The 26463-nt window shown below is 40.9% G+C and overlaps 1 protein-coding gene across 2 annotated transcripts in view; it reads left to right on the top strand.

The window, feature by feature from the left end:
• LOC120541500 (integrin alpha-11-like) overlaps positions 1-26463 on the top strand; it is a 70477-nt gene that overhangs the window by 34084 nt on the left and 9930 nt on the right. For both annotated transcript variants that reach the window (XR_005636013.1, XM_039773202.1), the window contains exons 4-17: positions 1977-2068; positions 2649-2763; positions 3611-3738; positions 4697-4845; positions 5509-5653; positions 6221-6386; positions 8960-9030; positions 12988-13132; positions 13618-13766; positions 14948-15091; positions 15208-15408; positions 20197-20327; positions 20454-20620; positions 20843-20985. Coding sequence is in view for 1 of the 2 variants with exons in the window: in XM_039773202.1 (XP_039629136.1) it covers positions 1977-2068; positions 2649-2763; positions 3611-3738; positions 4697-4845; positions 5509-5653; positions 6221-6386; positions 8960-9030; positions 12988-13132; positions 13618-13766; positions 14948-15091; positions 15208-15408; positions 20197-20327; positions 20454-20620; positions 20843-20985 (1946 nt within the window). In the remaining variant the exon portion in view is untranslated. The remainder of the gene's footprint in view (positions 1-1976; positions 2069-2648; positions 2764-3610; positions 3739-4696; positions 4846-5508; positions 5654-6220; positions 6387-8959; positions 9031-12987; positions 13133-13617; positions 13767-14947; positions 15092-15207; positions 15409-20196; positions 20328-20453; positions 20621-20842; positions 20986-26463) is intronic.

The following is a 26463-nucleotide window of genomic DNA, read 5'->3' as shown; positions in this document are numbered from 1 at the left end:
ATTGGTATGAGCTTTGCCAAATTAAATTCCCTGTCACTGACTTTGCTATAGCAAATATGTGTCAGCTTGTTTACTGTAATTACTGTACTTGAATTGTCAGGGTGTCAGTAAGTGGGCTCACCACCCTCAGCCATTTTCCATGGATTTCTGTCTTGCTTGCCATTCCTGGTTACTTTTACAGCAAAAGGCTTAGATGCTCTGTGAATTTTAATAAAAATATGTCAGTTAAGATAATAAAAAACCACTGCAGTGGTCTGGCGGCAGCACCCTAGCAATACATAGATGTACACACCTAACTCCATGGAAAATACAGGCATATGTACAGGAACATACATTCACCAACACACTCGTATCAGTCCACACATGCACAAATTTGAAAAAAGACACTAAACGGGGTCTTAACCTGAGGTCTGTGGACCCCTAGGGAGTCCATGGAAGGGTTACAGGGGGTCCAGGAGGGTCAGATAAAAATTAACATTCACTTTCACTGTACAGTCTGGTATTTGTTGATGTAGTAGTAGTAGTAGTAATGGTGGTCATAAACTTAGTAGTAGTAGATCTGTTTTAATTTGCACAAGGATTGTATTTCGTAATTATAATGAGTGGTCATTACTTTTTACATAAAAAGGAGTGTTTTTGTTTAGATTCTTTACTTTAAAGCTTAATAATACTTTGTGTATGTCATACAGTTTATGTATGAAACAATCAAATCTCGATAAATAAAGCACATTATATTCATTGCTTGCAAAGTTTTGTTTACAGTATGTACAGTATGTACAGTATGTTTCTGGGGAAGGGGGCTCATAGCTTTCATCAGATTCTTAAAGGGGTCCATGATTCAAAAATGGTTACGAATTACTGCACTAAAAAATGCATTTCTACATAAACTAAACGCTGACACATGCACACACACACACAAATGAGAACACCATTTTACAAGCACCCTCAAAAGTACATGCACACATGACTAAGCACATGCAAGAACACACACACTTAAGAAAACATGGATGTGCATTCCTAAATAGACCACATTAACCTGAGAACAGATTCATATGCTGACTTTCAATCACACATGAGGTCATATCCATAATAAGTTTAGTTGTACACCCACCATATACATGCAGTTTCAATCAGCACTGATTCCTCACACCTCCACCCTCCTGGGTTCGAATGCAGCATATGTTTGCCATCTGAGTGGAGTTTCCACATTTTGCTCCTGGTTTTTCTCTGAACAAGTCCAGCTTTTTCTTCCACATTTCAAACACATGAAGGCTAGACTGATTTTCAGCCATGATTTCCCACATATGAGTATGGATGGTGTATGCTTGAGTATACTCTGTGATGGGCTGAGCTCTGCCCACAGCTGGCTCCTGCGTCACACCCTATGCCACACTGGCATCCCTGCATTCCTGAATGGATTCAACTGTTTTTGGAATATTTTGTTATGCTGCATAAGAATTCATGCATAGGCACATTAATTGAAGTAAAAATTGCATGCACACATATTTGAATTTACAAAATGTTAGAATACACATATTGAAACAGAAGGAGCCTCACACACATGTGTACACTATAGGGTTGTACCCATCACATACTTTACGTATGCTAACCCACAAGTACCCATAAATGATGGCAATTTAAATCCATAAAGCAGAGCACATATGCGACGCCCTCACAGCTATGCAATCACACAAATATGGGCTAACATGCATAAGCAAGTACACAAGTTCACACTCAACTTAAACACAACTGTTCAAGCTTTGACAAGTTTTTATTCAAGTTTCAAACTTAACTTCATCCCATGATGCATCAGCATTGACCAGACTGAGTTGTATTATGCAGCTTATATACTGTGCAAGAGGTCCCTCAAAAACTGCTGACTAGCCTGGCTTCATAAGTGGGTGGATTACTCCAGGAGTAACATTTTGATTCTAATTGTTGTTTTTTTTTTTTTTGTTTTCCCTTTTTTTCTCAAGGGAGGATATCACTGACCAATGTATCGGAGCGTAAGGACAAAATGCGTCTAGGAATGACCCTCACCAGCAACCCCAAAGACAATAGCTTTGTGGTAACTACAATGGACACTTCAGAGTAGAATAAGATGGTCACCCCAAAAGCAACTGGGTAAACCAAACCAGTGAGCTTTCATGTTGGCATTACTTGTCACTATTGACCATACTGTCCTTCTTTTAGTGGCCAGTCTACTTCTTTTGAAAATTCTGTGACTCAAGTCTGATGCTGTGTGACCAGTGCTTTATTAAGATGTCTGTGAAATGTACAGTATTGCTGACCCTGAGTGACCAGTGTTCTTCATTAAATGTGATTGAGCATTGAGTCTGCTGACTCTGAATAACCTAAATGAGTGGCTCCTGACTCTCACTGACAGGCCTTATTCTTCAGCCAATGAGTAGATCATAAATATTCACCTGAGCCTTTGCCTATGGTCACTTGTTTGTCATAACTGGGTCAGAAAGTCCAAGTTAATTCTTTGTTTCTGATTTTCTGATGAAAAGATTTGATGGCCAAAAGAGAGTCAACTGCCAGATAGCCTTGGCTTCTTTCATCAAAAATGGCCTCAGTAAAGTACATTCTAACAGAGTTTGGGCATATAGGGTTCAGACTCATCCATGTCTCTCATCTCATTCCAGACCTGTGGCCCACTCTGGTCTCACGAATGTGGCAGCTCCTACTACAGCACGGGCATCTGCTCCAGAGTCAACGCCAGCTTCAAGTTCTCCAGAACAATTGCTCCTGCATTTCAGAGTAGGTGTGATCTCAGCCTCAGGTCTTGTGAATCCAATCCATGAAGCTCATATGGAGGTGTGACACAGCTGACAAGTATGGTTGACAGACCTTCATAAAGAGCTCTCAGAAGAGAGCCATTCTAGTGACACAGAATAGGGCATGAAGAACTGGATAGATTCCATAGGGAGATATGTCTGATCATGGCTTCAATTTAGGACCCCTAGCCTCCTTCACATACAAATCCAACCTTGGTGTCTCACCTGCTGAATTTCCATGAAGTCTTTATGTAATCTCAGCTATTCTTTAAAACAAAGTCCAGTCCCTGTATTTTTGGGAGACTAAATCTTGTCCTAGTTACTACTTAGGACCGAACATCTTAATAGCTAGCCAATCAGGCCAATCGATTCCATAATATTATATTATGGATTCTTTTTAAGATCTTGTTCAATAGTGTCTTCTCAGTGGAGAAACATTAAGTACCAACACCTCTTTCGGACCAAGGTCTGACACAGCTTCACTATATTACCACAGTTCTCCAAATATTTCTTTCAGGAGTATGAATTTTCCATACATTTCTTTAGGACCATGGTGACCTTACCCATTTTTGACCCTCATTTCCCCAGTCTTCTCTTGAATCGCATGCCTTGTTCCAAGTTGTACAGATTAACACAACAATTTCCATGATCTTTTTTGGGTCACTCAAATTAGACTATTAGGAAGTCAAAACCTTCTCCCATTTCTTTGTTTAGTCCCAACTCTATTCCCTCTCACTTTCAGAACCCATTCTCTTCTTTTATCCAAAGTGCCCCCTTCAACAATTCAGGCAAACCTTCAAATCCTAAAGTGTGCTACTCTATCTTCACAGGATGTGAAACCTACATGGACATTGTTATTGTTCTGGATGGCTCCAATTCTATTTACCCCTGGTACGAAGTCCAAAATTTCCTCATCAACATCTTGCAGAAGTTTTACATTGGCCCTGGACAGATACAGGCAGGTACCAGTCCAAAAGTAACTGTTTAAGAACATGGGAAGAGGCATCATGGGAAGAGTTAATTCCACAGTAATGGGATGGGATGTAATGGGTCTATCTATACAAGAATGAGATTTATCATAAAAACATGGCTGGAGAGCTGTCTTGTGTGGAAAACTGACAGGAATTGGAAAATAAGAGTACCTGCTCTAAAACAAAAGAAATGAATGCATTAGGGTGTTGGGGCACCAAGTTCAAAGTTCAATTTAATTGAGGGGATAAAAAACAAAAACAAACATGAAAAACAAGGCAAACGACTGTAGTCCTCAAATAACTGGCTTCACAGACTATAACACAAGAAGGAGTTCTGTCCTTTTCAGGATCGGAGTACAAAATGAATGCCAGCTTCCAGCAGGGCATTGGTGTATAAAGGAGCTAAGATAGAAGGGATGGGGGTGCATGTTGAGGGGAGCAATTACATCATAGTTTGCCCAAATATTCTTTGTTTGAACCATGGGAAACAAGTAGGTAGTCACTAAAGACAGTGTCACATCATCATCGCTCAAAGCCAGGAAGCAGATCCCTCAGCTTATACAAAGCCTACTCAGATAACAGAAGAACATGCCAACTCCACAGAACAGTGACCAGGCCATGGAATTGAATCCAATCTCCTATAGCAGTAGGGTTGCAGTACTAATACTGTACAGTGCCACCAATGCTGCCCTAAATATAACATTTTTAAAATGGAAAATATAATTCAGTAAACACTAAACTACCATTTGCTATTCTGCTGCATGAGGAAACTGAAGTAGTTATAATTATGGAGTGTGTGTAGGTTTGAGACCTGTAAGAAAGTCAGAGGGCCCAGGTCACTCCAAAAGCATGGAGCTGAGTGTGAGTCATTGGCACAATCCAGAGTGGATCTGCAGGACTGACCCATGTTGTGGGTGTCTGAAGATTGGTTGTTTTTGGCCTCAGGTGGGCGTGGTACAGTACGGAGAAGAAGTTGTCCACGAGTTTAATCTCAATGACTACAAGACAGTGGATGAGGTGGTGCAGGCAGCCAGACACATTGAACAGAGGGGTGGAGCTGAAACCAGGACAGCATTCGGCATTGAGATTGCCAGGTAAGATGACCCCTCTGAGAAAAGCAAAATGAAAGATGAAATGTCTGGGAGACACACATATTAATAAAAATTGAAATGTATGTCCATTATGAAAATCATCCATCTATTTTGGTAACACACTTAGCCCTTGGGGGTCAGTGGGGGGGGTTGGTGGTCCTCAGGTTCGGTAGCATGGAGCCACAGTCTATGCCACAAGCATGGAGAATAAGGTAGGAAGCACAGGACACATATGCACACATATACACCCTCATTTATCCATCCATCCATCCTTTTTTTCTGAACCAGTATATTCCAATCAAGAGTTTTAAGTGGTCAAAAGTGTATAAGGAAGAAATTAAGATCAGAGTGGGGGGCTAGTCATTTACAGAGCATATACCCTCACCTCAGCATCCCTATCTAACTTGGATGTCTATAAGGATCTGGAAGGGAAAGCAGATAAACACCAAGACATTGGGAGAGTTCTCAGACTTTACAAAAAACAAGATGAAAGTAACCAGTGTAGTGGCTCTTCCATAACCAGCTTTTGAGGCCTTGACAAATACATTACAGAAGAAAATTGCTGACCAAGGCAACTGAACTTAAGTTTACTTAATGACACATTACCATCTACTCTAGAGCCACAGTTTTGGTTTTAATAATCAATCTTGTCTCCCTGATTCACAGATCTGAAGCTTTTAAACGTGGTGGCCGTAGAGGATCCAAGAAGGTAATGATAGTGATCACTGATGGGGAGTCACACGATAGCCCTGATCTCCAGAAGGTCATCGAGGACAGTGAAAAAGATGATATCACCCGCTACGCCATTGCGGTAATTGATTTCTACCAGCCTTATGCAGTTCCTGACACACATACAGGGGTGCCTGAATGCCAGATCAGAACGCCACCTTACATTCTGTAAGAATAAACACGCCATAGAAGAGCTGGTTAAAATGACAGTTATATCTAGAGAAGCTGCACTGCAGTACACCATTCATTTGCTGACCACTAACTGGGTCAGTACCCATGTCACATCCTACCAGTTTGCCCAGACACTGGACCAGTTCAGTCTGAGACATTTACTCACTGGGTCAATGCACTTCAAGAAGCAACAAATACACATCACAGACCACTCAATGGGTCTGCACAATTTGAGAGCCAAGGAGTATGTCTGATTGGCCACACACTGGGTCAACGCAGTTTAAGAGGTGGCAGAGATTTGTTATGGAGCACACAGTCAGGCTATTGTAGGCAGCACAGACCAGATAACAGACTAAAACTTTTAAAGATGTTTCAAAGACAAATTTCTGATCATTCATTAGCTCAGCTCAGTTTGGGTGCTTATTGTGATACATTGCTAACCACACGTGCCATTTGACATGAAACTTACTAATGGCAGGTCCTCGGCTACTATAACAGAAGAGGCATCAATCCAGAGGCATTTCTAAAGGAGATTAAGTTCATCGCTAGCGATCCGGATGAGAAGCACTTCTTCAACGTGACAGACGAATCAGCTTTGAAGGACATCGTGGATGCCCTGGGAGAGAGAATATTCAGCCTAGAAGGTAACACGCCTTCTGACTCCTCTATGATAGATGCCAGTTAGCATTGCATTGTAGGCATTGATGAAGCAATAGGGAGGCATAAGAAATAAAACGTGCTGGTCTGAGTGACCTCATAAATGGGGAGGATGGCTAGAGAGACAGATATATGGCCACTCTAGAAATATGGAATAAAGTGACTTTTTCTGTCAGTATCTCTTATAATGACTTTCTAGTTAATTATTACAGTTGGACTAGCGATTAGACAGTAAGTGGTTAACTGGGATCAAATTAAATCCAAGATTATTCCTGTCTTAAAGATCTGAATAGGCAATCCATCAGAAATGATCTCATCCATCTACTGTTATTCCAAAGATACCCCCTCTTTTCTCCAAAAATATTAGAGGGGGTTATAAAAATATACAAAGCATTAGAACAGTCGAACAATTTTAACAGAACAAAACATTCAATGAAACAAACTTTGTCAATCCCATTCATCTAATCTCTCCACAATGACTCAAATTGAATTTAGAAGGTCTCCAAGATACTGATACCTACCACAGTACTTGTGGTCTATGGTTGATGAAGAAAAAAAATAAAACTGCCTAATATTTATGCAAATTTCCATCTATGCTGCTGTGTTCATGTTGAAGAATTTATTTTATATATATTTCTACTGATCCATCATACTACACGCCTTCTTAATTTTAAACAATTCAGCCATGACAATTCTGTTTGCTTAATTTAAAAATGTCCAACTCTCTCAAAAACAGCTTGTACCTCTCAGTCCTGGAATCCGTCTGATCGCTCTGCTCTGGACTTTCTCAAGTGCTGCTATGTCTTTTTATATAAAAATGAAGCAACAGTGCCAGGATCATGTAACAGCATTGTATAAATCCACATGAAATCACTTGCAAGTAGCATATGCTACGTCATTATAACTTTGCTTGTATTCTGTACCATGTCCTCATGAAACATTTAATTATAGCATGATATAGAACTCTCCTGTTTTGTCCACAACTTTCTCTGCTCATCACTGTGCCACCAGTTATTTCAACTCAGAAGCCAGGGATGTAAATGGAAGTGTTGAATTGGATTAATTCAGGAGGATTTATGTAGATCTGAGTACAAAGCACTGATTTGCACTATAGAACCTTCTGTTGGACTGCTAGAAGTACTTCCATGTCGACTCAAATTATTTCTGTAGTTCAGTGCCTGATGTGTTTCAATATCTATTGAAGAACTTAATGTGTTTCAGGGTCTGCTAACACAGTGGGTCCAAACTTGTGGCCCACAATGTGGTCCAAAGCGCATTACTAGTGGGTTATTAATTTGGTAGTAAGTTGTTTCATTTTGCTCTGATCCCTCCAACAGTTTTAGCGATCATAAATTATATGCAATAAATGGCCTTGTGGCTTATGGCAGTGTTTCTTGCAACCCAAATTAGTTTGTGGACATGTTTGTGATGATTCACCACACGATTATGTAGGGACACTCTTTGTTCCAACAGTCAGTTTTTTTCAGCACTGCTGCTGTCTCAATGATGTCCAACAGCCACCCTTCATCACTACCTGCAGTTCACTGGAGTCGTGTAAACTCAAGAGTGACCGGACGCATGCAACTATGAATTGTGGATGGATGTGGTGGATGAAATATCACAGGGACAGCAGGAAAGGAGTTAAAAAGGACTGGATCTGCCAGTTTAGCCTCAGGGATATTTCATTGAAAATGAACAAATAGTTAACATACATCATGTCCATGTTAGCCCATGCAGAAGTGTGGCCTTGGTGGCAGGGTTGTACGCTCAATTCCGTTTTCAGTGGCCATGGAAAACTGGGCAGTGCCTCAATCAATGTTCAATATTACAGTAAAAATCTCCAACAGAGGTGCAAAGAAGTTTTGCATTATATTATATTATATTATATTATGAGAGGGAGTCAAGCTAAAGTTAGAAAATGGGATTTATTAGAAAAAGGAACAGCCCATCTGTTTCAAATGAGTAAGAGAGAGGAAGAGAGTTTAGGAGCATGAGTAAGCAGGTTCAATTATTTGAACTTTTGAATTAATTGAACTTAAAGTACTTTTTCCTTTTCACTCAACCTACATGTGTGAAACTGAATTTTCTGCTATGAAAACAAAACACAAAAGCCATTTGCAAGGAGAACCAACTTCTGTGAAGCCAAAACCTAGTGAGCAAAATGCAAGCACAAGACTCCCATATAATAATTTGTGATTCTAAACATTGGATTGTATCAATGTGTAGTTTTTAACCAATATGTACTGTATGTAATTAATATGAATGTAACCAATACGTTTCACATTTATTTTTCATTAAAATTACCTTACAATTTTCTTGTCATCTAGCAGCTAATTAACAACTTGTTTTACTGAATATAGGCATATTCTATTGAATAAAAACTAATAATAATATATAAACTGGTGGTCCACAACTTACACATAGGTGGAACAGTGATCCTTAGATATAAAATGGTCAGAAGCCCCCTTTCTAAAGCGCACTGTCCTGCTCTTGAGTTTCTTTATCTGCTGAAGTACCTACTTTGCTTCCGTCTATGTTGAAAATAAACGTTATTTTGCAGGAACTAACAAGAATGAGACCTCCTTTGGCTTAGAGATGTCTCAGGCCGGGTTTTCGTCACACGTTGTGGAGGTAAGTATGCATGTCTACACTAGATGTGCCTCTGTGTTTACCAGTGTGATCTGGTGGTGCATTCATGTCATGATAGCATTTTGACAGCTTGGAGTAAAGATTTGAGCTTGCAAAGACCACACAGAACAGCAAAATGAATGTTGCTTGTGAATTATTGCTTTCGCTTGCAGTAATTAGTTTTTTCTCATTATATCCGGTTTAGAATGCTTCTGCAGACACGTTCTATTTGCACATACTACTGTAATCTGTGGTTTACCATGATAGTTTCAATCATGCAGTTACTTAAGAACTACACTGTGCTGCTCCCCTTCAACTTAATATTCGACAGTAGTTTATGTTGGATCTCAAATGACACTGTACAGGGATTCAAGATTTAACAGCCAGGCTGGGCTTGTTGTTGATTTACATCAGACCATAAGTCAGCAAGTAGCCTTAGGGTCTTCAGATGTTTCACCAAGCTTGCGATTTTTATTTTCCAGTTTTAAATCGGAAACTCGATTTTACCAAGTCGTGAAGGCAGCATCAGTACCAAGGTTGAAAAGGGAGGTATTTGCCTATTTGGACAGGGCGCCGCGGACCGTCCATCTGCCTGAACCCCTGACTGACAGGAGCGTCTCGGCTCCAGTGACGTAGACTAGCCGCTACGTCACTTTAACGGGCAGTGGGCGTGGCCCGGAGCGCCAACTGTCAAGGAGCCGCAGGGCAAGCAGTGTCCAGTGGTGCAGGTTCTGAACTGGGAGGGAGGGACTGGCGTTCTTGGAGGTAGTCTCCGTCAAGCCGCCTGTGTGCCTGCGTCCCCTGGGCACCTCTCCGAGAGAAAGCGGCCTCTGCTGCGGTTAGTCGGCACGACAAGAATCTCTTTAGTTTTACTTTTTAGAGCCAAGAAAGTGAAAAAGCGAAGCTGCGCATCGGAAAATCGTAGCCCGACTGCGGTGGGGAAATGCTAATCCGTTTTTTTTTTCTTTTCTGAATAACAGTCAGCAATTAACGGAGCACAGCTTTGCCTTCGTGACGCTTTTATGGGGCTCCGTTGACGTCTTGCATGCATCCCACTTTAAGGCGATTGTCTGCAAGTAATTAACAGGAACGTATCAAGTCTGGCATTAAATATACAGTGTTATGTAAATGGTAGGGGGGTGCATTAGGCAAGGTAGGCACGGACGTGTGAGCCGTGACACATGTCCCGGTGCCAGTCCCAGACCGCCGGTTCAAAGAGTCAGAACGAAATTTACAAAACGAGTGAATCAACGGCGAGAGTCCGATGAGGCTTCACTCGGCGCCCTATCTCGTTAAATCAGTCATTTGGGGGTCTCAAGTTAGCCTAACTTGCCGTTCATTGCATTGACTGGCACTTTTCCATACTTGTCGACTGTTGTCAGGATCAGCTCCAGCAACCTGCAGCCCTGGCCTGGAATAAATGAGATTGACAGGATGGAAGGACGGATGTCATTGTTCTTGGTGGATTCATCCTGCGATTTTTACCTTATAATCATACATATGGTACCAGTAAAACACTGGGCACACCCAGATATTTTTATGTTTTTGATAGAAATTGATACCCTTTTTGTCAATATGCCATTAAATGGGATTAAAAATAAAACCCAGCCATTGCTAGAGTTACTAATGGCTGTTGCTGCTTAAAATGACTCATTTTTAATTTTTATTCACACATAACTGCAAAGCCCTATTTTTCAACAGCCATTCCGTCAATGTCCTAATGGACAACTCTCTTTACTTAGCATTAAGTAGCCAGGTTTGTATGCTGATTTATTATTAGAGAAATCTTTATATTTGCATCTGCACCACTGAAACCTGCGGTTCTGTTTACTTCAATTCTGGGTTCAAAAATTTCCAAAATGAAACAGCTTTCTGGAGAAACATCTCTGTTTTTTGTTTTTTGTTTTTTTGCAGAATGAAGGTTATTCCACATTGCCAAGAAACTGAAGATTTCATACAACAGTGCTTGTTACTGTCTTGAGAGATTAGGACATAATCAATCTAACCAGTATAGAAAAAGAAGAAGGACAACAGAGTTTGTATTTTGAGAAATAGATGCCTTACATGCCCTCAGTTGGCTTCTTCTTTACATACACGCTACGTACCAGTGTTGTCCACTACTGAGAAAAAACGATTCTGGGATGTTAGTCTAAAGTGGCAGAGTTTCAAAGGAAAAGCCATATCTGAAAATTCCAAATAAAAAGAAAAGGCTGAAATGGTCAAAGGAACACAGACACTGGAACAGAAGATAATTGGAAAAGAGTGTTATGGTCAGCATTATGGAGTAGTCTTTTTTTCTGTTACCCTCTTCTCTCAATACAGTAACAGGCAACTTTGTTTGAAATCTTCCATTTTTGGCCATCTGTTGCATGGAAAAGTCTCCATTCTTCTGAAAAAAACAACAGACTGATATGTTTCTTGAGGAAGCTGTTTCATTTCAGCCATTTTTGTACCCAAAACTAAACTTTAGGAATGCCAGTATTTCACAGCCAAAGTGACCAGAATGGCAGATTTCAGTGGTGCTAATGCAGCTATAAAGGTTTCTCAAATAAACAACATTTAAAATGACTAATTAAGGATAAGCCATGGGAGATGACACTGAAGGGATGGCTTGCTATTATACATGTGAATAATAAATTAAAACTAGTCATTTGAAGCAGTAATAGCCATTAGCAACACTAGTAATGTATTGGCTGTATTTTTAATTCAATTTAATGACCTCATGGAAAAAAAGTATCAATTTCTGTCAAAAAAAATGAAAATGTCTATGTGTGCCCAAACATTTTGACTGGTATGTATGTTAATTACATTTTGTTGCAGTGATAAATGGGCAAGCTTGCTGAAATGTTCAAAATAAACCATCCAGCCCCAAAGTCTTAACTGGGCTATTAGTGTCAGACACTAAATGCATGATAAATACCATGAATATTTGAAATAATGCTTAGCATAGTTAGTGCATACTACTCTGTTACGGTTCCAAGTGAGTGAATTGAAGTCCCAGGCCAGTCAATGTCTGTGTGAAGTGCTCATTTTCTTGAAGTACTCACATGTTTCCTCCTACATGCCAAAGATTTGTGCTACTCTAATTGCCAGTTCTAGATTTTCTCTGTGTGAGTGTGCTCTGTGATAAACCGGCATCCCGTCCAGGACTGGTTCTTGTCTTGTTTCCTGATCTGCTATATGTACAGTATAGGAAGTGTTTGGAATCAGTGGGTTCTTAACATGAATGAGGCAGTCTTGCATCTTTTAGGTGTTGAACCCTAGTTTATCCTTTATTAGAGTTGTCCCTCAGCCTTTGGGGTAACTGGGAAGTCAGTGCTAGCCAGGAGACATTTTAGCATATACTAATAAAGAGTAAAGAGTATGAGAAGAGCCAGTTCCTAAGTTCACTGGAAGGATCCATTTAAGAACTAAAACCTAACAATGTTTTTCTCTTAGCATCCAAAAAAAAGAAAAATCATTTTACATCCTTCTCCTCTTACAAGAAGACATTGGGCTCAGTAGAAAAGGAATTTAAACCAGGGTGATTTTAGATAAAAAAATCATTTCCTCATTAATCCATATGATCCTTAGACAAGTCCTTCCAATGGTTTGTGTCCATCAGTGAAGGTGCTGGCTTTGTGCTTCTGAGCTGAAACACAGGGGTCACCTAGTTCAAACCTTACCACTGACCTGTAGTGCACACTTGACCAACGTCTCATCATCTTGAATGATAACTACTCGATAAAGTCTTTTAAAATGATCAGCTACCAATATCACCCCAGCGACGCCTCTTCAGAAGTTTCTGTGTACTTCAGATTCCAGGGTGCACACTCATTGAATGTCCCTGAGCCAACTAACCTTCCAAAGACATTTTGCAATGCCTGTGTTTCCAGTAAATTTAAACATTTCTCCCGCAGTGGATGTTTGCTCTGTCAATTTGGTGTTTGTTGTTTAATTTATTCTTTTGGTGTATCCAAGGATGGGATTCTGCTCGGAGCTGTCGGAGCATACGACTGGAATGGGGCCATCCTGAAAGAAACCGGTCATGGAAAGGTTGTCCCTCCCAAAGTTTCCTACCGGCATGAATTTCCTGAAGAGCTGAAGAATCATGGGGCTTATCTAGGTGAGTGTAAGCTCTACTTAAAATGCCTGGACAGGAAAAACAGATTGTGTATGCAAAGCTTATAATACAAATATAATATATACTGTAAATAGTGTCTTTTTGAAATTGATTTACGGATCAGTGGAATTTCTGTCAAAAGGGTAAGATGGTTAGAAATACCTGGGGATTTCCTTTTAACGGATGACATCTCTTGAAAAGATATATCAAAACTTGAGAGGTTGAGGGGAAAATCTGGTTTTAATCTTTTTTTAGCTGAGGAATTTTTTGTGGATAAAAGTTAAGGTGCTTTTTGGGAATTGGGGACAATGAGGAATGGTGAGTCAGAGCAGGGAGCGAGGGGTTGGATACTGACTGAGGATCTGGAAATATGCAGTAGAGATTTTTTTATTACCTTTTAGTCAGTGAGAACCCCCCACCACCCATACCCACCCCGACCACTGCTATCATCCAGCCAGGCCTTACTGTCACCTTTCTTCCTTTCACAGGTTACACAGTGACGTCTGTCGTCTCAGCGAGAGGGAGCAGGCTGTTTGTGGCAGGAGCCCCACGCTTCAACCATACTGGCAAAGTGATCATCTTCACACTGAGGAACAATGGAAGCCTGACCATCCTTCACTCTCTCAAGGGTTTCCAGGTGTGTTAAGGGGAAGGGGCGGCTAAATTTAAGAGTTGTCAATCGTGCCACAAAGTTTCTCAGTTTCCATTCTGCTTATCTGCATCTCCTGCTACATTGCAAGATGTCTCCTTATCGTAGCCTTCTTTTCTTTGCTGATAAACTTCAACTTGCTTTGACTCACCCTTGCCAGAGTTTCCCTTCAGGTATGATCCTTCTTTACTGGTGCACCCGCAACTATCCACACCTATATTTTGCTGCACTGCATCCTATTTGGGATTTTGCTGCATGTGTGGCCTCAGGTAACTGTGCCACTGCTCTCTCATGTCCCTAGCCACTGCTGAACATGACGCTAACTCAGTGATGAACAAATCCAAATCATACTATATAATATTATCTCCTGTTTAATTCTGCTCTGTACTTGTAATATTTCTATTGCACTATTACATTGTATTGAGGATTATTTGTGTTCTGTTCTGTATGTTGTATTGTATTTTACCCCCCTTTTGACACCCACTGCATACCCAACCTACCTGGAAAGGGGTCTCTCTTTGAATTGCCTTTCCCAAGGTTTCTTCCATTTTTTTTCCCTAAAAGGTTTTTTGGGAGTTTTTCCATGTCTTCTTAGAGAGTCAAAGCTGGGGGGCTGTCAAAAGGCAGGGCTTGTTAAAGCCCATTGGGGCACTTGTTCTGTGAATTTGGGATATACAAAAATCAATTGTATTGTATTGTATTGTATTGATGAATCCCTGTTTATGGCATTTATGTGTTTTCAGATTTTTTGCTTTAAATTTCTTATTGTCACTGGTGCAAGCTTATTACTCTCTGATCCCCCCCCCTACAAACCTCAACAGGTCTTTTGGTCGGGCATAACTTTCGGCAGTGGGTGAGCAGATAAAGGCAGTGCAGAAGTGTCCCTTACTGTAACTGCCCATATGTTCCGGCAAAGATCCTGCTCACACATGTCTCGCACATGACAGTCTAGACAGCCTTGTGTGTTACTCATTAAGTTGTCTTGAGCAAAAAGGGTAAATCAGGACTGATCTGCTCAACACAAAACACAAAGTGGCCTGAGGGAAGGGGTTGGGGGTCACTTGCATATTGTGCCAAGTCCTTTGAAACAGGGTCATGCCTTGGCCTCTCAGAATAGCTGACGTTTGGCCCAGCTGCTGGTTAATGTCTTGTTTACTCTGTGTGTTTAGATTGGCTCATATTATGGCAGTGAGATTGGAGCAGTCGATGTGGATAATGACGGATTGACTGACGTGCTGCTCGTGGGTGCTCCCATGTACCTAAGTCAGGGCTGGGAGAGAGGGAAAGTGTACGTCTACAGAGTGACCGAGCTTGTGAGTATGATCCACATGACAGGTCAACACCTGTGGAGCAACTGCTGACATGTCACCCTCATCTAGGTCAGGCTGGCTCAGTTTAACCGCTTGTTGCCTTTCCCATCTCCCAACAGGCTCAGTTTGAAATAGATGGTGCTCTGGAAATGGAACACTCTCAGAACACGAGGTTTGGGTCATCCATATCTCCAATCCCTGACCTCAATGCTGACGGCTACAATGATGTAGTGATTGGGGCACCGCTGGAAGATGAGCACCGGGGAGCTATTTATCTATTCCATGGGCACAAAAAGCGGATCCTTACTCCCTATAAGCAGGTGATCCCCTTTTCATTACTGTCAAAGATGAAGAAAGAGCCACGGTGAAATCACCCATTAATGTTTATTGTATTTAGTGCTTTTCACTGCCAGCACCACCACAGTGCATTATACCAATCAAACAAGAATAGTGGCCAGAACGTGACTTTGTTTATTTACTTTGTGTACATTATGGCTAAAATCACATAGTGTTTAGCTTCAATGCTTCAGGGAGCTGTGTTTGAACCCCTGCATGGCCAATTTCTGTGAAGAGTATGCATTTCTCACTGTGTCCTATTGGGCTTCCCTCTAACATCCTGGAGATGTGCATTTTAGATTAAAAGATTGGGATTGTGTGCACGTGTGATTGAGCCCCACAAAGGACTGTCCATTCCACTTTGGTTCCTGCCGTGCTGCTTGTGGCAATGGTGTTTCTAAATGGACAGTTCTCACATTCAGTTCAGTATCTGCAACATTTTAGCCCAGTGCACTGTGAAAGATGCCATATGAAGGTTTTTTTGTTGATAACAATTATTACAGACATTTATTTAAAGGGGTGGGAAACAGTAGCAACTACAGAAGTGGCAACTACAGGGGGATAACACTGCTCTCTGTACCGGGTACGGTCCTTACTAGGGTCGTCCTAAATAGGATCCATGATCACTTGCCGACCTACCAGCAACTAGAGCAGTCTGATTTTATGCCTAAGAAGACTGCCTTAAGCCGCATCCTGGCACTGAGGGTTCTCATAGAGCGCAAACGCGAATATCGGCAGAGTTTCTTTGCAGCCTTTATCGATTTTCATAAAGCTTTCGACTCACTTGATTGAGCTGCCCAGTGGGACATCGTGAGGGGTCACGGGATCCCCTCGAGGTTGCTGGACATCATGGCCGGCCTGTACACTGATACTGTGAGTGCTGTGCAGAGTGGAGGCAGGACCTCTGCGTTTTTCCCAGTTGATTCTGGGGTTCTTTAGGGGTGTGTTTTTGCTCCTACTCTGTTCAATGCTTGCATGGACTGGATGTTGGGCAAGGTCGTGGGGTCCAGTGGCTTTGGGGCATCTGTTGGTGAAAAGAGATTTAGTGATCTTGACTTTGCCAACGATGCTGTGAGTCAATGGAGGCACTGAGTGTCTGGGCTTGCGAATATCCTGGATAAAAACCAAGATCCAGGGCATAGCTATCAGCAGTGTGTCTGTTTGCGGAGAGAGTGTCGACCTTGTCGAGAGCTTTACTTACCTCGGCAGTGACATTCAGTCTCTGGTGACTCTAAACAGATTGGGAGAGCATGGCAGGTCATGAGGTTGCTGGAAAGGTGTGTGTGGCGCTCCCAATATCTATGCAAAAGGACGAAGGGCCAAGTCTTGGTGCTTCCTGTCTTGCTCTATGGTTGTGAGACATGGACGCTATCCAATGAAATGAGATGAAGACTGGACTCCTTTGGTGCTGTGTCTCTTCGAAGGATCCTTGGGTACAGCTGGTTTGACATTGTGTCGAATTAGCAGTTGCTCATGGATTCCCAAATGAGGCACATTACCTGCATTGTGAGGGAGCGTCAGTTACGGCACTACGGCCATGTGGCGCGATTCCCCGAGGGTGATTCTCCTCATCATTGTTGAGGACCAGAGTGGCTGGACCAGGCCAAGGGGATGCCCAATTAACACCTGGCTGTTGGAAGTAGAGGATCATTTCTGGATTTTAGGACTGAACCGCATGTCTGCCTGAGGGGACGCAAACCAGGATCCCGACCTGTTTAGTCGTGTGGTGCATGCCACCGACCTGACCTGACCTGGAATCAGTAGGCACCTCAATATTCAAGGGGTCACAATGCAACTATAAAGCAACCCTCAGTGCATCTGGATACATCTCACTTTACATTGTACATTTTTTTCTTACTTTGTGACCATTTGTTTCTTTTAAAACAAAATCATTATTCTTCTTCGTGAAAAATAATACGTTAAGTTTAACTCCATTATATTTTTATTGACACAATACAGCACCAAATAAAAATACCAACTGGCACTTTCCTTTGTTTGTCCAGCACTATATAGAGTCAACAAAAAATAAATTTGTAGTTGAATTGTATCATTTTTTTGTTTAAATTAACTTGTATTTCAGCTTGTCCTGAACTGCATTAAATAAAGGTGTCTTAATGCTACTGTGCTTTGCTGAACCTTTCTTGTGGATTTTGAGCACTTTAGGAGACATAGTTAATTAAAAAAATAATTGCAGAGTGAAACACTTGCGGATAAGGGCCTGCTTTAAAACATTTTGCCTCCGTTTTTATACCTGACACGGTCACACATTTTCTACGCGGATTGTATACAGTTTGACTACAATTTAGTCCAAACGCATATAAAAAAACTATTTGCCCCCTTCCTGATTTCTTATTCTTTTGCATGTTTGTCACACAAAATGTTTCTGATCATCAAACACATTTAACCATTAGTCAAATATAACACAAGTAAACACAAAATGTAGTTTTTAAATGATGGTTTTTATTATTTAGGGAGAAAAAAAATCCAAACCTACATGGCCCTGTGTGAAAAAGTAATTGCCCCCTTGTTAAAAAATCACCTAACTGTGGTGTATCACACCTGAGTTCAATTTCCGTAGCCACCCCCAGGCCTGATTACTGCCACACCTGTTTCAATCAAGAAATCACTTAAATAGGAGCTGCCTGACACAGAGAAGTAGACCAAAAGCACCTCAAAAGCTAGACATCATGCCAAAATCCAAAGAAATTCAGGAACAAATGAGAACAGAAGTAATTGAGATCTATCAGTCTGGTAAAGGTTATAAAGCCATTTCTAAAGCTTTGGGACTCCAGCGAACCACAGTGAGAGCCATTATCCACAAATGGCAAAAACATGGAACAGTGGTGAACCTTCCCAGGAGTGGCCGACTGACCAAAATTACCCCAAGAGCGCAGAGACGACTCATCCGAGAGGTCACAAAACACCCCAGGACAACGTCTAAAGAACTGCAGGCCTCACTTGCCTCAATTAAGGTCAGTGTTCACGACTCCACCAAATGTGTTTGATGATCAGAAACATTTTGTGTGACAAACATGCAAAAGAATAAGAAATCAGGAAGGGGGCAGATAGTTTTTCACACCACTGTACACATTAAAATGTGCTTTGAGTCCCCATGCGGTGGCAGGTTACTAGAGGCTGCATTGAGAGGACACCCTGACCTGCATGCAGCACTCCGGCACTGTAAAATGAGGAGTTTCATCATCAGTCACATTGGTTCTCACAGCTCAGGGCACTTATGTTTGTTTCTCACCATCTCAGTATGGAAACTCAGTCCTGAGTGAATTTCCACATTTTTAATTTGGTCAACTGTTGCCTAATGAAAGAGGAGCTGTGAGCCCGAGTCAGTTGCTAGGCTTGCTCTGGTTGACTTGTATTTAAGTGAGCTGTGTTATGTGAAGTGTGTTACATCTGGATGTACTGTACATGTGTATTTAGTTATACGTTTTAGTGTTTATAATGCCTGCTCTATGTGCTTTGTTGCATTTGAAGGTCTTTTTAAATGTTGTAGACAGGTGAATAATTGTGAGTAGAGTCCAAAAAGTATTGGGGTGCAATGGGGTTGCCAATTTTAATTCACCATTATACAACTCAAAAACCAGTGCCCAAGGGCACAAAATAGAAACAAAATAAGCAGCCTTCTTGGTGCCGAGATAAATGTTTTGGCTCTTGAGAGCAGATGTCACAGGGAGTTCCGTCTTCCCACCAAGTCCAGGTCCAAATGGACCTTTATAGCCCTGCTGCTGGAAGGGGCTTTTTTTCCCTCAAGAGACGGCTTCTCACTTCTGCAGAGGAGGAGAAAAAAGACAAGGCTGTAACAACAGCGTCCCCTCTCGCCTCAATGGGGTATTGCATGCCTGTGTTGAGCTGGGAGGGTGTTACCCTGGTGCACATGTCTGCAATGTTTTTCTGATTTTTTTTCCAAAATGTATATGTATTTTTGTTTATTTGCTCATTTATTTATATGTATGTAATTTTTAGTCTTCTATTCTGAGGTCTATTGCTGTGAGGATGTATTATTCCATTTATCATATTGTACCATTTTTTTGATGTTTTGTACTATGCCTATTTTCAATTGTATTCATAATCCCCTATAAAAGTTTGATTATGGCGTTTCGTACTTCAATTCAGAATTGTTCAAGAGGGAATTGCGATGCATCTGAGAAATGATTTTTATTTCCCCCACCCGTATTAATTTACTAGCAGTGGTTCTCGGGGTCTGGCAACCGAATACGTTTTAGAATAAAACACAGCCTACGGTCTTCCCTTATACAAATGGGGCATCTGTGTGAAATTTGGAGATAAGTTCAGCAGTGTGGGTTTGCTTACCAGACGTGTACACACAAACACACACACACACATTCAGCTTTAAATGTTAGATGTAGAAGAACCCAGCTGTGTTTTGTTTTATTAAGTTAATATGTATGATCCTGTGTGTGCTGTGAAAGGCACCATATAGAGATCCTTTCATAATAACATGATGGTCTCAATTTAATCTCAGTTTGGTCTCAATTCAGTTTAATCCAATTTGAGTCATGGGGTGATGGTACTGGCATTGAGCACAAGCCAGGAGCCAGTGCTAGATGGGATGCCAGTGCATTGTGGGCTCTTCTTATCATGTGTTCTTTTATGTTCTGTTCTTTTCTTATTTTCTTAACATGACCTATTAAATTCTAAAAGTCAGAATTTATAATTTATGAAACAGTTAAATTATAATGACAGACACTGGCTAATTAGATTTGTGACCCTCCAAATAACATGCATTCTTCTCCCAGAGGATAGGTGCTGCTGAGCTCTCACCCATGCTCATGTATTTTGGACGAAGTGTCCATGGGAAGCTGGACCTTAATGAAGATGGGTTGGTGGATCTGGCTGTGGGTTCCTTGGGTGCTGCAGTTATTCTTTGGTAAGCCTTCTGAGGATGCTTGGATGGAGGGATTATGGAGAAGGGTTAGGCTGCTTCCACACCAATTGTAAGCAGGAGGTTGACAGAATGTCAATATGAGTGTCTCTGATGTCTGTGTTTACTCAGGTCTCGCAGCATTGTCCACATACATACCAGCATCCGCTTTGAACCATCCAAGGTGAACATGTTCAACAAAGACTGCAAGCGGAATGGCAAAGAAGCCACCTGTATGGCAGCAATAGTTTGTTTCAATGTGACAGCCAAAGCTCCGCTCACTCAGGTGCAGGAAGTGGGTGAGTTCCACATGTCCATTTGTTGAGTGGCTGTCCCACTGTAAATGATGTAAGGTTTCTAATGCAAAGGATGGGGCAGACATACAGTGACTTAACACCCTGTGTTGAGGCAGTCTGACTCAGAATGCTATAGGTATGCACACTCCATGAAGTGAATGTGGAAAGGCCACAGTCTGGTTACTGGGAATGATTACTCTGCTCCTTCTCCATTTATGCCCACAGCTCTGAAATATAGTACCTCCATAGATGAGCGCAAATTCATGCCAAGAGCAATCCTCGATGACATTAATGATAAGCTTTTCTACCGGAACATCACTGTGCCGCCCAACATGGATACGTGTGAGCATGTCTACTTCCATGTATTGGTGAGTAACAGACAAAATAATGTACATGCAGCGGTTACAATGGTATCTCACATGCACAAATACAACAGTATTCATGACAGCAAGCAGCTGATGTGACATACAGATAGGGGGAGTGTGAATATAAGGCTGGTGAGAGAAGGAGAGAGACAGGCCCTCGGGAGTTTAATTCTGAGACTGTAAGAGAGATACAGGCAACAACTAAGAGGGAGTTGAAGGAATTCAAGAAGATATACATTTAACTTCAGTGAGAGTGAAAGGTCAGGTTTTGAGGAAGAGGTGCAAATTAAAGTGGAACACAACATTTCATGAGTAATTGCAGTTTAGAGACAGTGAGACCTTGGACTTGAATGAAAAATGCAGAGTTGGAATAGGATATCTGGGGTGTATTTCCCAAAAACGCAATGCATGTACATAACATACTATACGAACAACTTTTTCTATTCTTTTTGTTTCCATAAAGGACTCGTAAACTGCCAATTTACTCCATCTACAAAAAGTATCACAACTTACTGCAGGGGTGTCGAACTCCGGTCCTGGAGGGCCGCAGTGGCTGCAGGTTTTCATTCTAACCTTTGCCTTAATTTTAATTAACTTGACTCAGGCCCCTTTGTTTCTTTTTCCTTAGTTAGCAGCCAAACAATAATGTGATGCAAAACGAGTTGACACACGACAAGCTAACCTGTGCCCATCACACAATATGTGGAAATAAAGAAGGGTGAAGGTCTCAGGTTACCAAAACATTTTGACATTGTTCTTAGAAAAAAGAGAAAAATCGAAAGTTTTGGAAATGCCTGTTGTGGCAGAAAGAGAGCAAAAACAGGCTGTGGAATTAAATAACGGGTTTAATTAACAGCAAGAATTGTCTTCTCATTAAGAAACTGGTTGGAGTGAAATTGAATGGAGTTTGAAGCCCCAGTTTAGCTGTTCATCTGTCAGCTCATTTCATGTCTCATTTCTGTTTGGCTAACATTTAATTATGAAAAGAATTAATTCAGAGGACTGAATCCTTAAAAACAGGGAATGAAATGAAATGGAAAAGGAGTTAATCAGCAGTGAAAACTGGTCACTGATTAGGAAAAGGGTAACAATGAAAACCTGCAGCCACTGCGGCCCTCCAGGCCTGGGGCCTCATGTATAATGCCGTGCGTAGAACTCGCACTATAACATGGCGTAAGCACAAAAGCCGAAATGTGTTTACGCACAGAAAAATCCAGATGCAGGAATCTGTGCGTACTCCAACTTCCACGTTCTTCCGCTACATAAATCCCAATCAGCATGAAAACTAACGCTCGTGCACGCGCATTATGTAACGCCCCAAATCCTCCCAGAATTACGCCTCTTTGAATATGCAAATCAATATAAATCGCTCTTAAGCACAGCCTTCTGTGAAAAGACAATGGGAAAAGCACTGGGGAAAATATAAGAATTTCAGATAATACCAAGTGGAGGCAAATGAAAAACATACTATTTGTTCAAATAAACCGTGGTATAATCAACAAAAGGAAGTTGATCGAGTGACATAGCGTGTTGGAGAAACTTGAAAGCTCACATTCACAAATCGCACAGTGCCGGAAATAAAAAAGAAGTCACGTATCAAAGTCGCCGAGTTGTAGCCCACTGTCTGAGTGTCATATGAAAGCTTATTAGGGTACAGAGAAAAAAGGCACACAGTGAGGAAAAAGCACGAAATGTCAACTTCAATCTCGACATTTCCACTTTAATCACGTAGTTTATTTTGTCATTAAAGTAGAACATCATAAACTTCATCTTAAAATCGTTTAATTAACCAGTTTCTTAAATCACATCGTAATTAAAGTAGCACGTTAAATGCTTTGTTTTGTATTTGATCTTCTATGTGCTCTATGTGTGTGAATCACTACTTGCTTTTTAAACCGGCTCTCTTCCTCCAACTGGACACAGAATCCATTACATTCGTGATATTACAGCTCTCTGAATAACTAAAATACTGAGATGTATACGTGATGTCATTTTCATGATGATGGGAGTTAAAGCACGTTATTAAACATGTGTTTCACTTCGATGAAATAATTTATTGCAGCAGTACAATCAGGGGCGGCTCTAGGCTTGTGGTGGCACTGGGCAGAGGAAGAATCGGTGGCTCCTTCGCCCGCCCGTCAGTAAGGTAGCTTATGCACAGTGGATGGCTACGTCCATTGCGGACACTGCATAGCCGCCTCGTGCTCATGACACAAGCATTTAACTTTTGCCGAAATTTGTCGCTGTGTTTTTAGCTGTGTTGTTATTTCTCTTTCTGTTTTATATTCAATATATATTGGCGTAGCCGTCACTGCAGTCAGTGCTTTTCTTTCCCCAAGTAACCGATCGGATCGCCATACAATCATCTCTGTAATAGACGTTAAGCCATCTGTAAGCTTAGCGCCGATTCTTCAAAACGCTTAAAGAACATTGAAATATCTTCATAGTACATGTTTAATTATTCTATCCTTAATGACACACCCAGTGAAGAATATAGATTATTTAAATGAAGTTAAAGTTTTATCTGTATAATTTAATAAACATATTTTGCTGAATTTCACCTTATAAATGATATCGTTTCTGTTTCTGAACCGCGAGGTCCGTACAGGAAAGGCTTTAAAACATTTTGCAGTGGCTGAGACAGCGTGTCCTTGAAGCTGTATACCGATAATTCCCTTTCCGATCAGCTGCTGCTGTGATTCACACTCAGATACAGTGATATAAATACTCTGAGTGGTGCAGTGAGAGAAATATTGAAAAAGATGATCCGCTGTGGCAACTCCTAACAAGAGGAGCTGAAAGAAGAAGAAGAAGTGAGAGTAACAACGCTAAAGCAGTTATGGTATTTGGAATACTATGGCTGTTCCCTGGACCATTATATTGTTACGAGTTAATTACAATCAGATGCATTACACTAATAAACAATATGCGGTTAGTTTCGGTGTATTTATAAAGCCGCATTAGGAAAATAAGGTGTAACCACACAAGAACAGTAGCACTGCTTTGACGCTGGGTGCCGCCAGTCTGCAAAACTGAGCGGAGAACTTGTGTACGACAAGCCATGAGGTACCGTGGAAAAGTGTGTGGATTTACGCCAAGTGTAGGTTTTATATATCGCGATTTGAACGTGGAAAAGTTCTTACGCAACGTTTCTGTGCATACGCACCGTTTATACATGAGGCCCCTGGAGTTCGACATCTGTGACTTAGTGGGATAAAATAAACATAATACTGTATGAAGTAAACATAACATCATAATTTAATGAAAAAGTAAGACAAAAGTGTTAAAAAAAACAAAACCAGACACATATTGTTTTCAAGTGAGAAGCAAAAGAAAGGGCAGATACCTGCCTTAATATAAACCCCCACTTTTCTAAAGGAGAACTTGTTCTTCTTTCAGATGACTACAAGCTGCTGTTGTTTATTAAGCCTTTATGGCAGCAAGAAAAAAACAAAGGTGCGATACGACTGTGTGGAGAACAGGCCTGCAAATGACAACTTACCTTTATGATCTTTCAGACACGCTTGACACCACCTGAACAGCCTGATAACAGTTTGTATTTACCGTATACAGTATACTCGCGTTTAAGTTCTCCCATGGATAAGTCATTGCTTCATTTTAACGTATAATTTCCAGTATTTTATAACGTCGTTCGTATAAGCCGAATGTGGAAAACTCACGCTATTGGTCCAAGAGATAATGATATGCTGATGCCCACCTGAGTGAGTAATCACTGAGCACATTGCCTTTTTTTCTATGCATTGTGCCTACGTGACCACACGGTAATCCCTGAACTATTCCGAAGTGACATTTGCACTGTTCTGTGATTTTTTGTATCTCACACCCTCACACACCTTTATCGTAAGAGCATCCCTTATCTACGATGAAGTGTTTGATCAGAAGAACATATGAAGCTGATTTTGAATTAAAAGTTGTTGAAGTGGCGAAAGAAATTGGTAACTACTCTACTGCAACAATAATTGATGTGTCTGAGAAACTGGTGTGAGATTGGATGAGGCAAGATGTAAAAGAAAAAAAAATTAAGTGTTGCATTTTTGAACGGCCGTATAAATTGGGGTCTGACTTTGTGATCAATTTTTCAGGTTTCAAGACCCAATTTACAGTAATTTAGCTAATCTATTATTTTTCTAGAATCCCTAAATAAAGATGAGCACATACATTTCAGTATGTATTTAAAAATTCCCATATTCCCTCAGACATGTGCACTGTTTATTTTTCAAATATGTATGAAATAACTCTTGCGTCATAACATGCAAACAAAGTCTCTTAATTAGAAATGGGTGAACAAAACAAAATAACTATGGGAAAGAGACAGTGATGATGATCTCTCTAACCTGCACACCAACCTGATATATACTCCCTGCTGTATTTTAAGGAATTTTGACATTTCCAACCTCCATCTCCCCTTACTCTTCTTCATAAGGGATTGTCACATCTGCTCTAACAGCATTTGTTGTGGAATAGCACACACTGTAATGTTAGCAGAGCACAGCCATGGTGAAAATCTGATGCCACCCAGCAATTTATGAAGCCAGCAAAAGTGTATTTTCCATAGAGCGTTGCCTTTATGCCTATACTTTGTGTTCCATTGGGCTGTGGGTTTGCTGATCAGCTGTGTTGTTTTGTTCTTTGGCCGCTGTCTGAGAGTTAGGTACATGCAACAACAGGTATATACACAAGAGATGTCCACTATCACCACCACTAAATTGGCCAACTGGCCAGAGTGGTCTCATCACTGTCACCTTCCAGACAATGTTCAGAAGCCATTAAGAAGCCCAACAGAATGTGGGGTTATATAGCACCCTGATGTGTGGAGTACAAGTCCAAGGAGGTTCAGCTCAAGCTTTATAACACACTGGTGAGGCCTCATCTGGAGTACTCTGCGCCATTTTGGTCTCCAGGCTGAAAAAAGGACATGGAAGTGCTAGGAAAAAGTCTAGAGAAGAGCGACTAGGCTGATTCCAGGGCCACAAGATTCAGGAGATTAAAATGTGACATAATTGAAGTCTTTAAAATTATGAAGGGAATTAATAAAGTTAGTCAAGACTGTCCTTTTAAAATGAATTCATCAAGAACATGGGGACACAGATGGAAACTTGTTAGGAGTAAATGTCACACAATCATTAAGAAATTTTTCTTTACACAGAGAATTATGCACACATGGAATAGGCTAGTTTGGTAGACAGTAATACTTTAGGAATCTTGAAATTATGTTATTTTGGAAGAAATAAATGAATAGGACTGGCGAGCTTTGATGGGCTCCATGGCTTGTGTTCATCTAGATTTTTCACATTTTCTAACTTTATTGCCTTTTGGCACACTGTCAAATTGGTTCAGATTAAAGCATTATGGGTATTCCCCAGCCACTTTGCTATAAATATCTGTAAAAAGTTCTTTATGATTGCAAAATCACATGTACGTTCACTTCAGACAACCATTAAGGTACATGTAACTAGGCCC

This window comes from Polypterus senegalus, chromosome 12 (assembly GCF_016835505.1).
Source record: "Polypterus senegalus isolate Bchr_013 chromosome 12, ASM1683550v1, whole genome shotgun sequence".
In the NCBI taxonomy this organism is placed as follows: Eukaryota; Metazoa; Chordata; class Cladistia; order Polypteriformes; family Polypteridae; genus Polypterus; species Polypterus senegalus.
The sequence above is the reverse complement of the archived record's forward strand: the minus strand, read 5'-3'. Positions and strand labels throughout refer to the sequence as shown.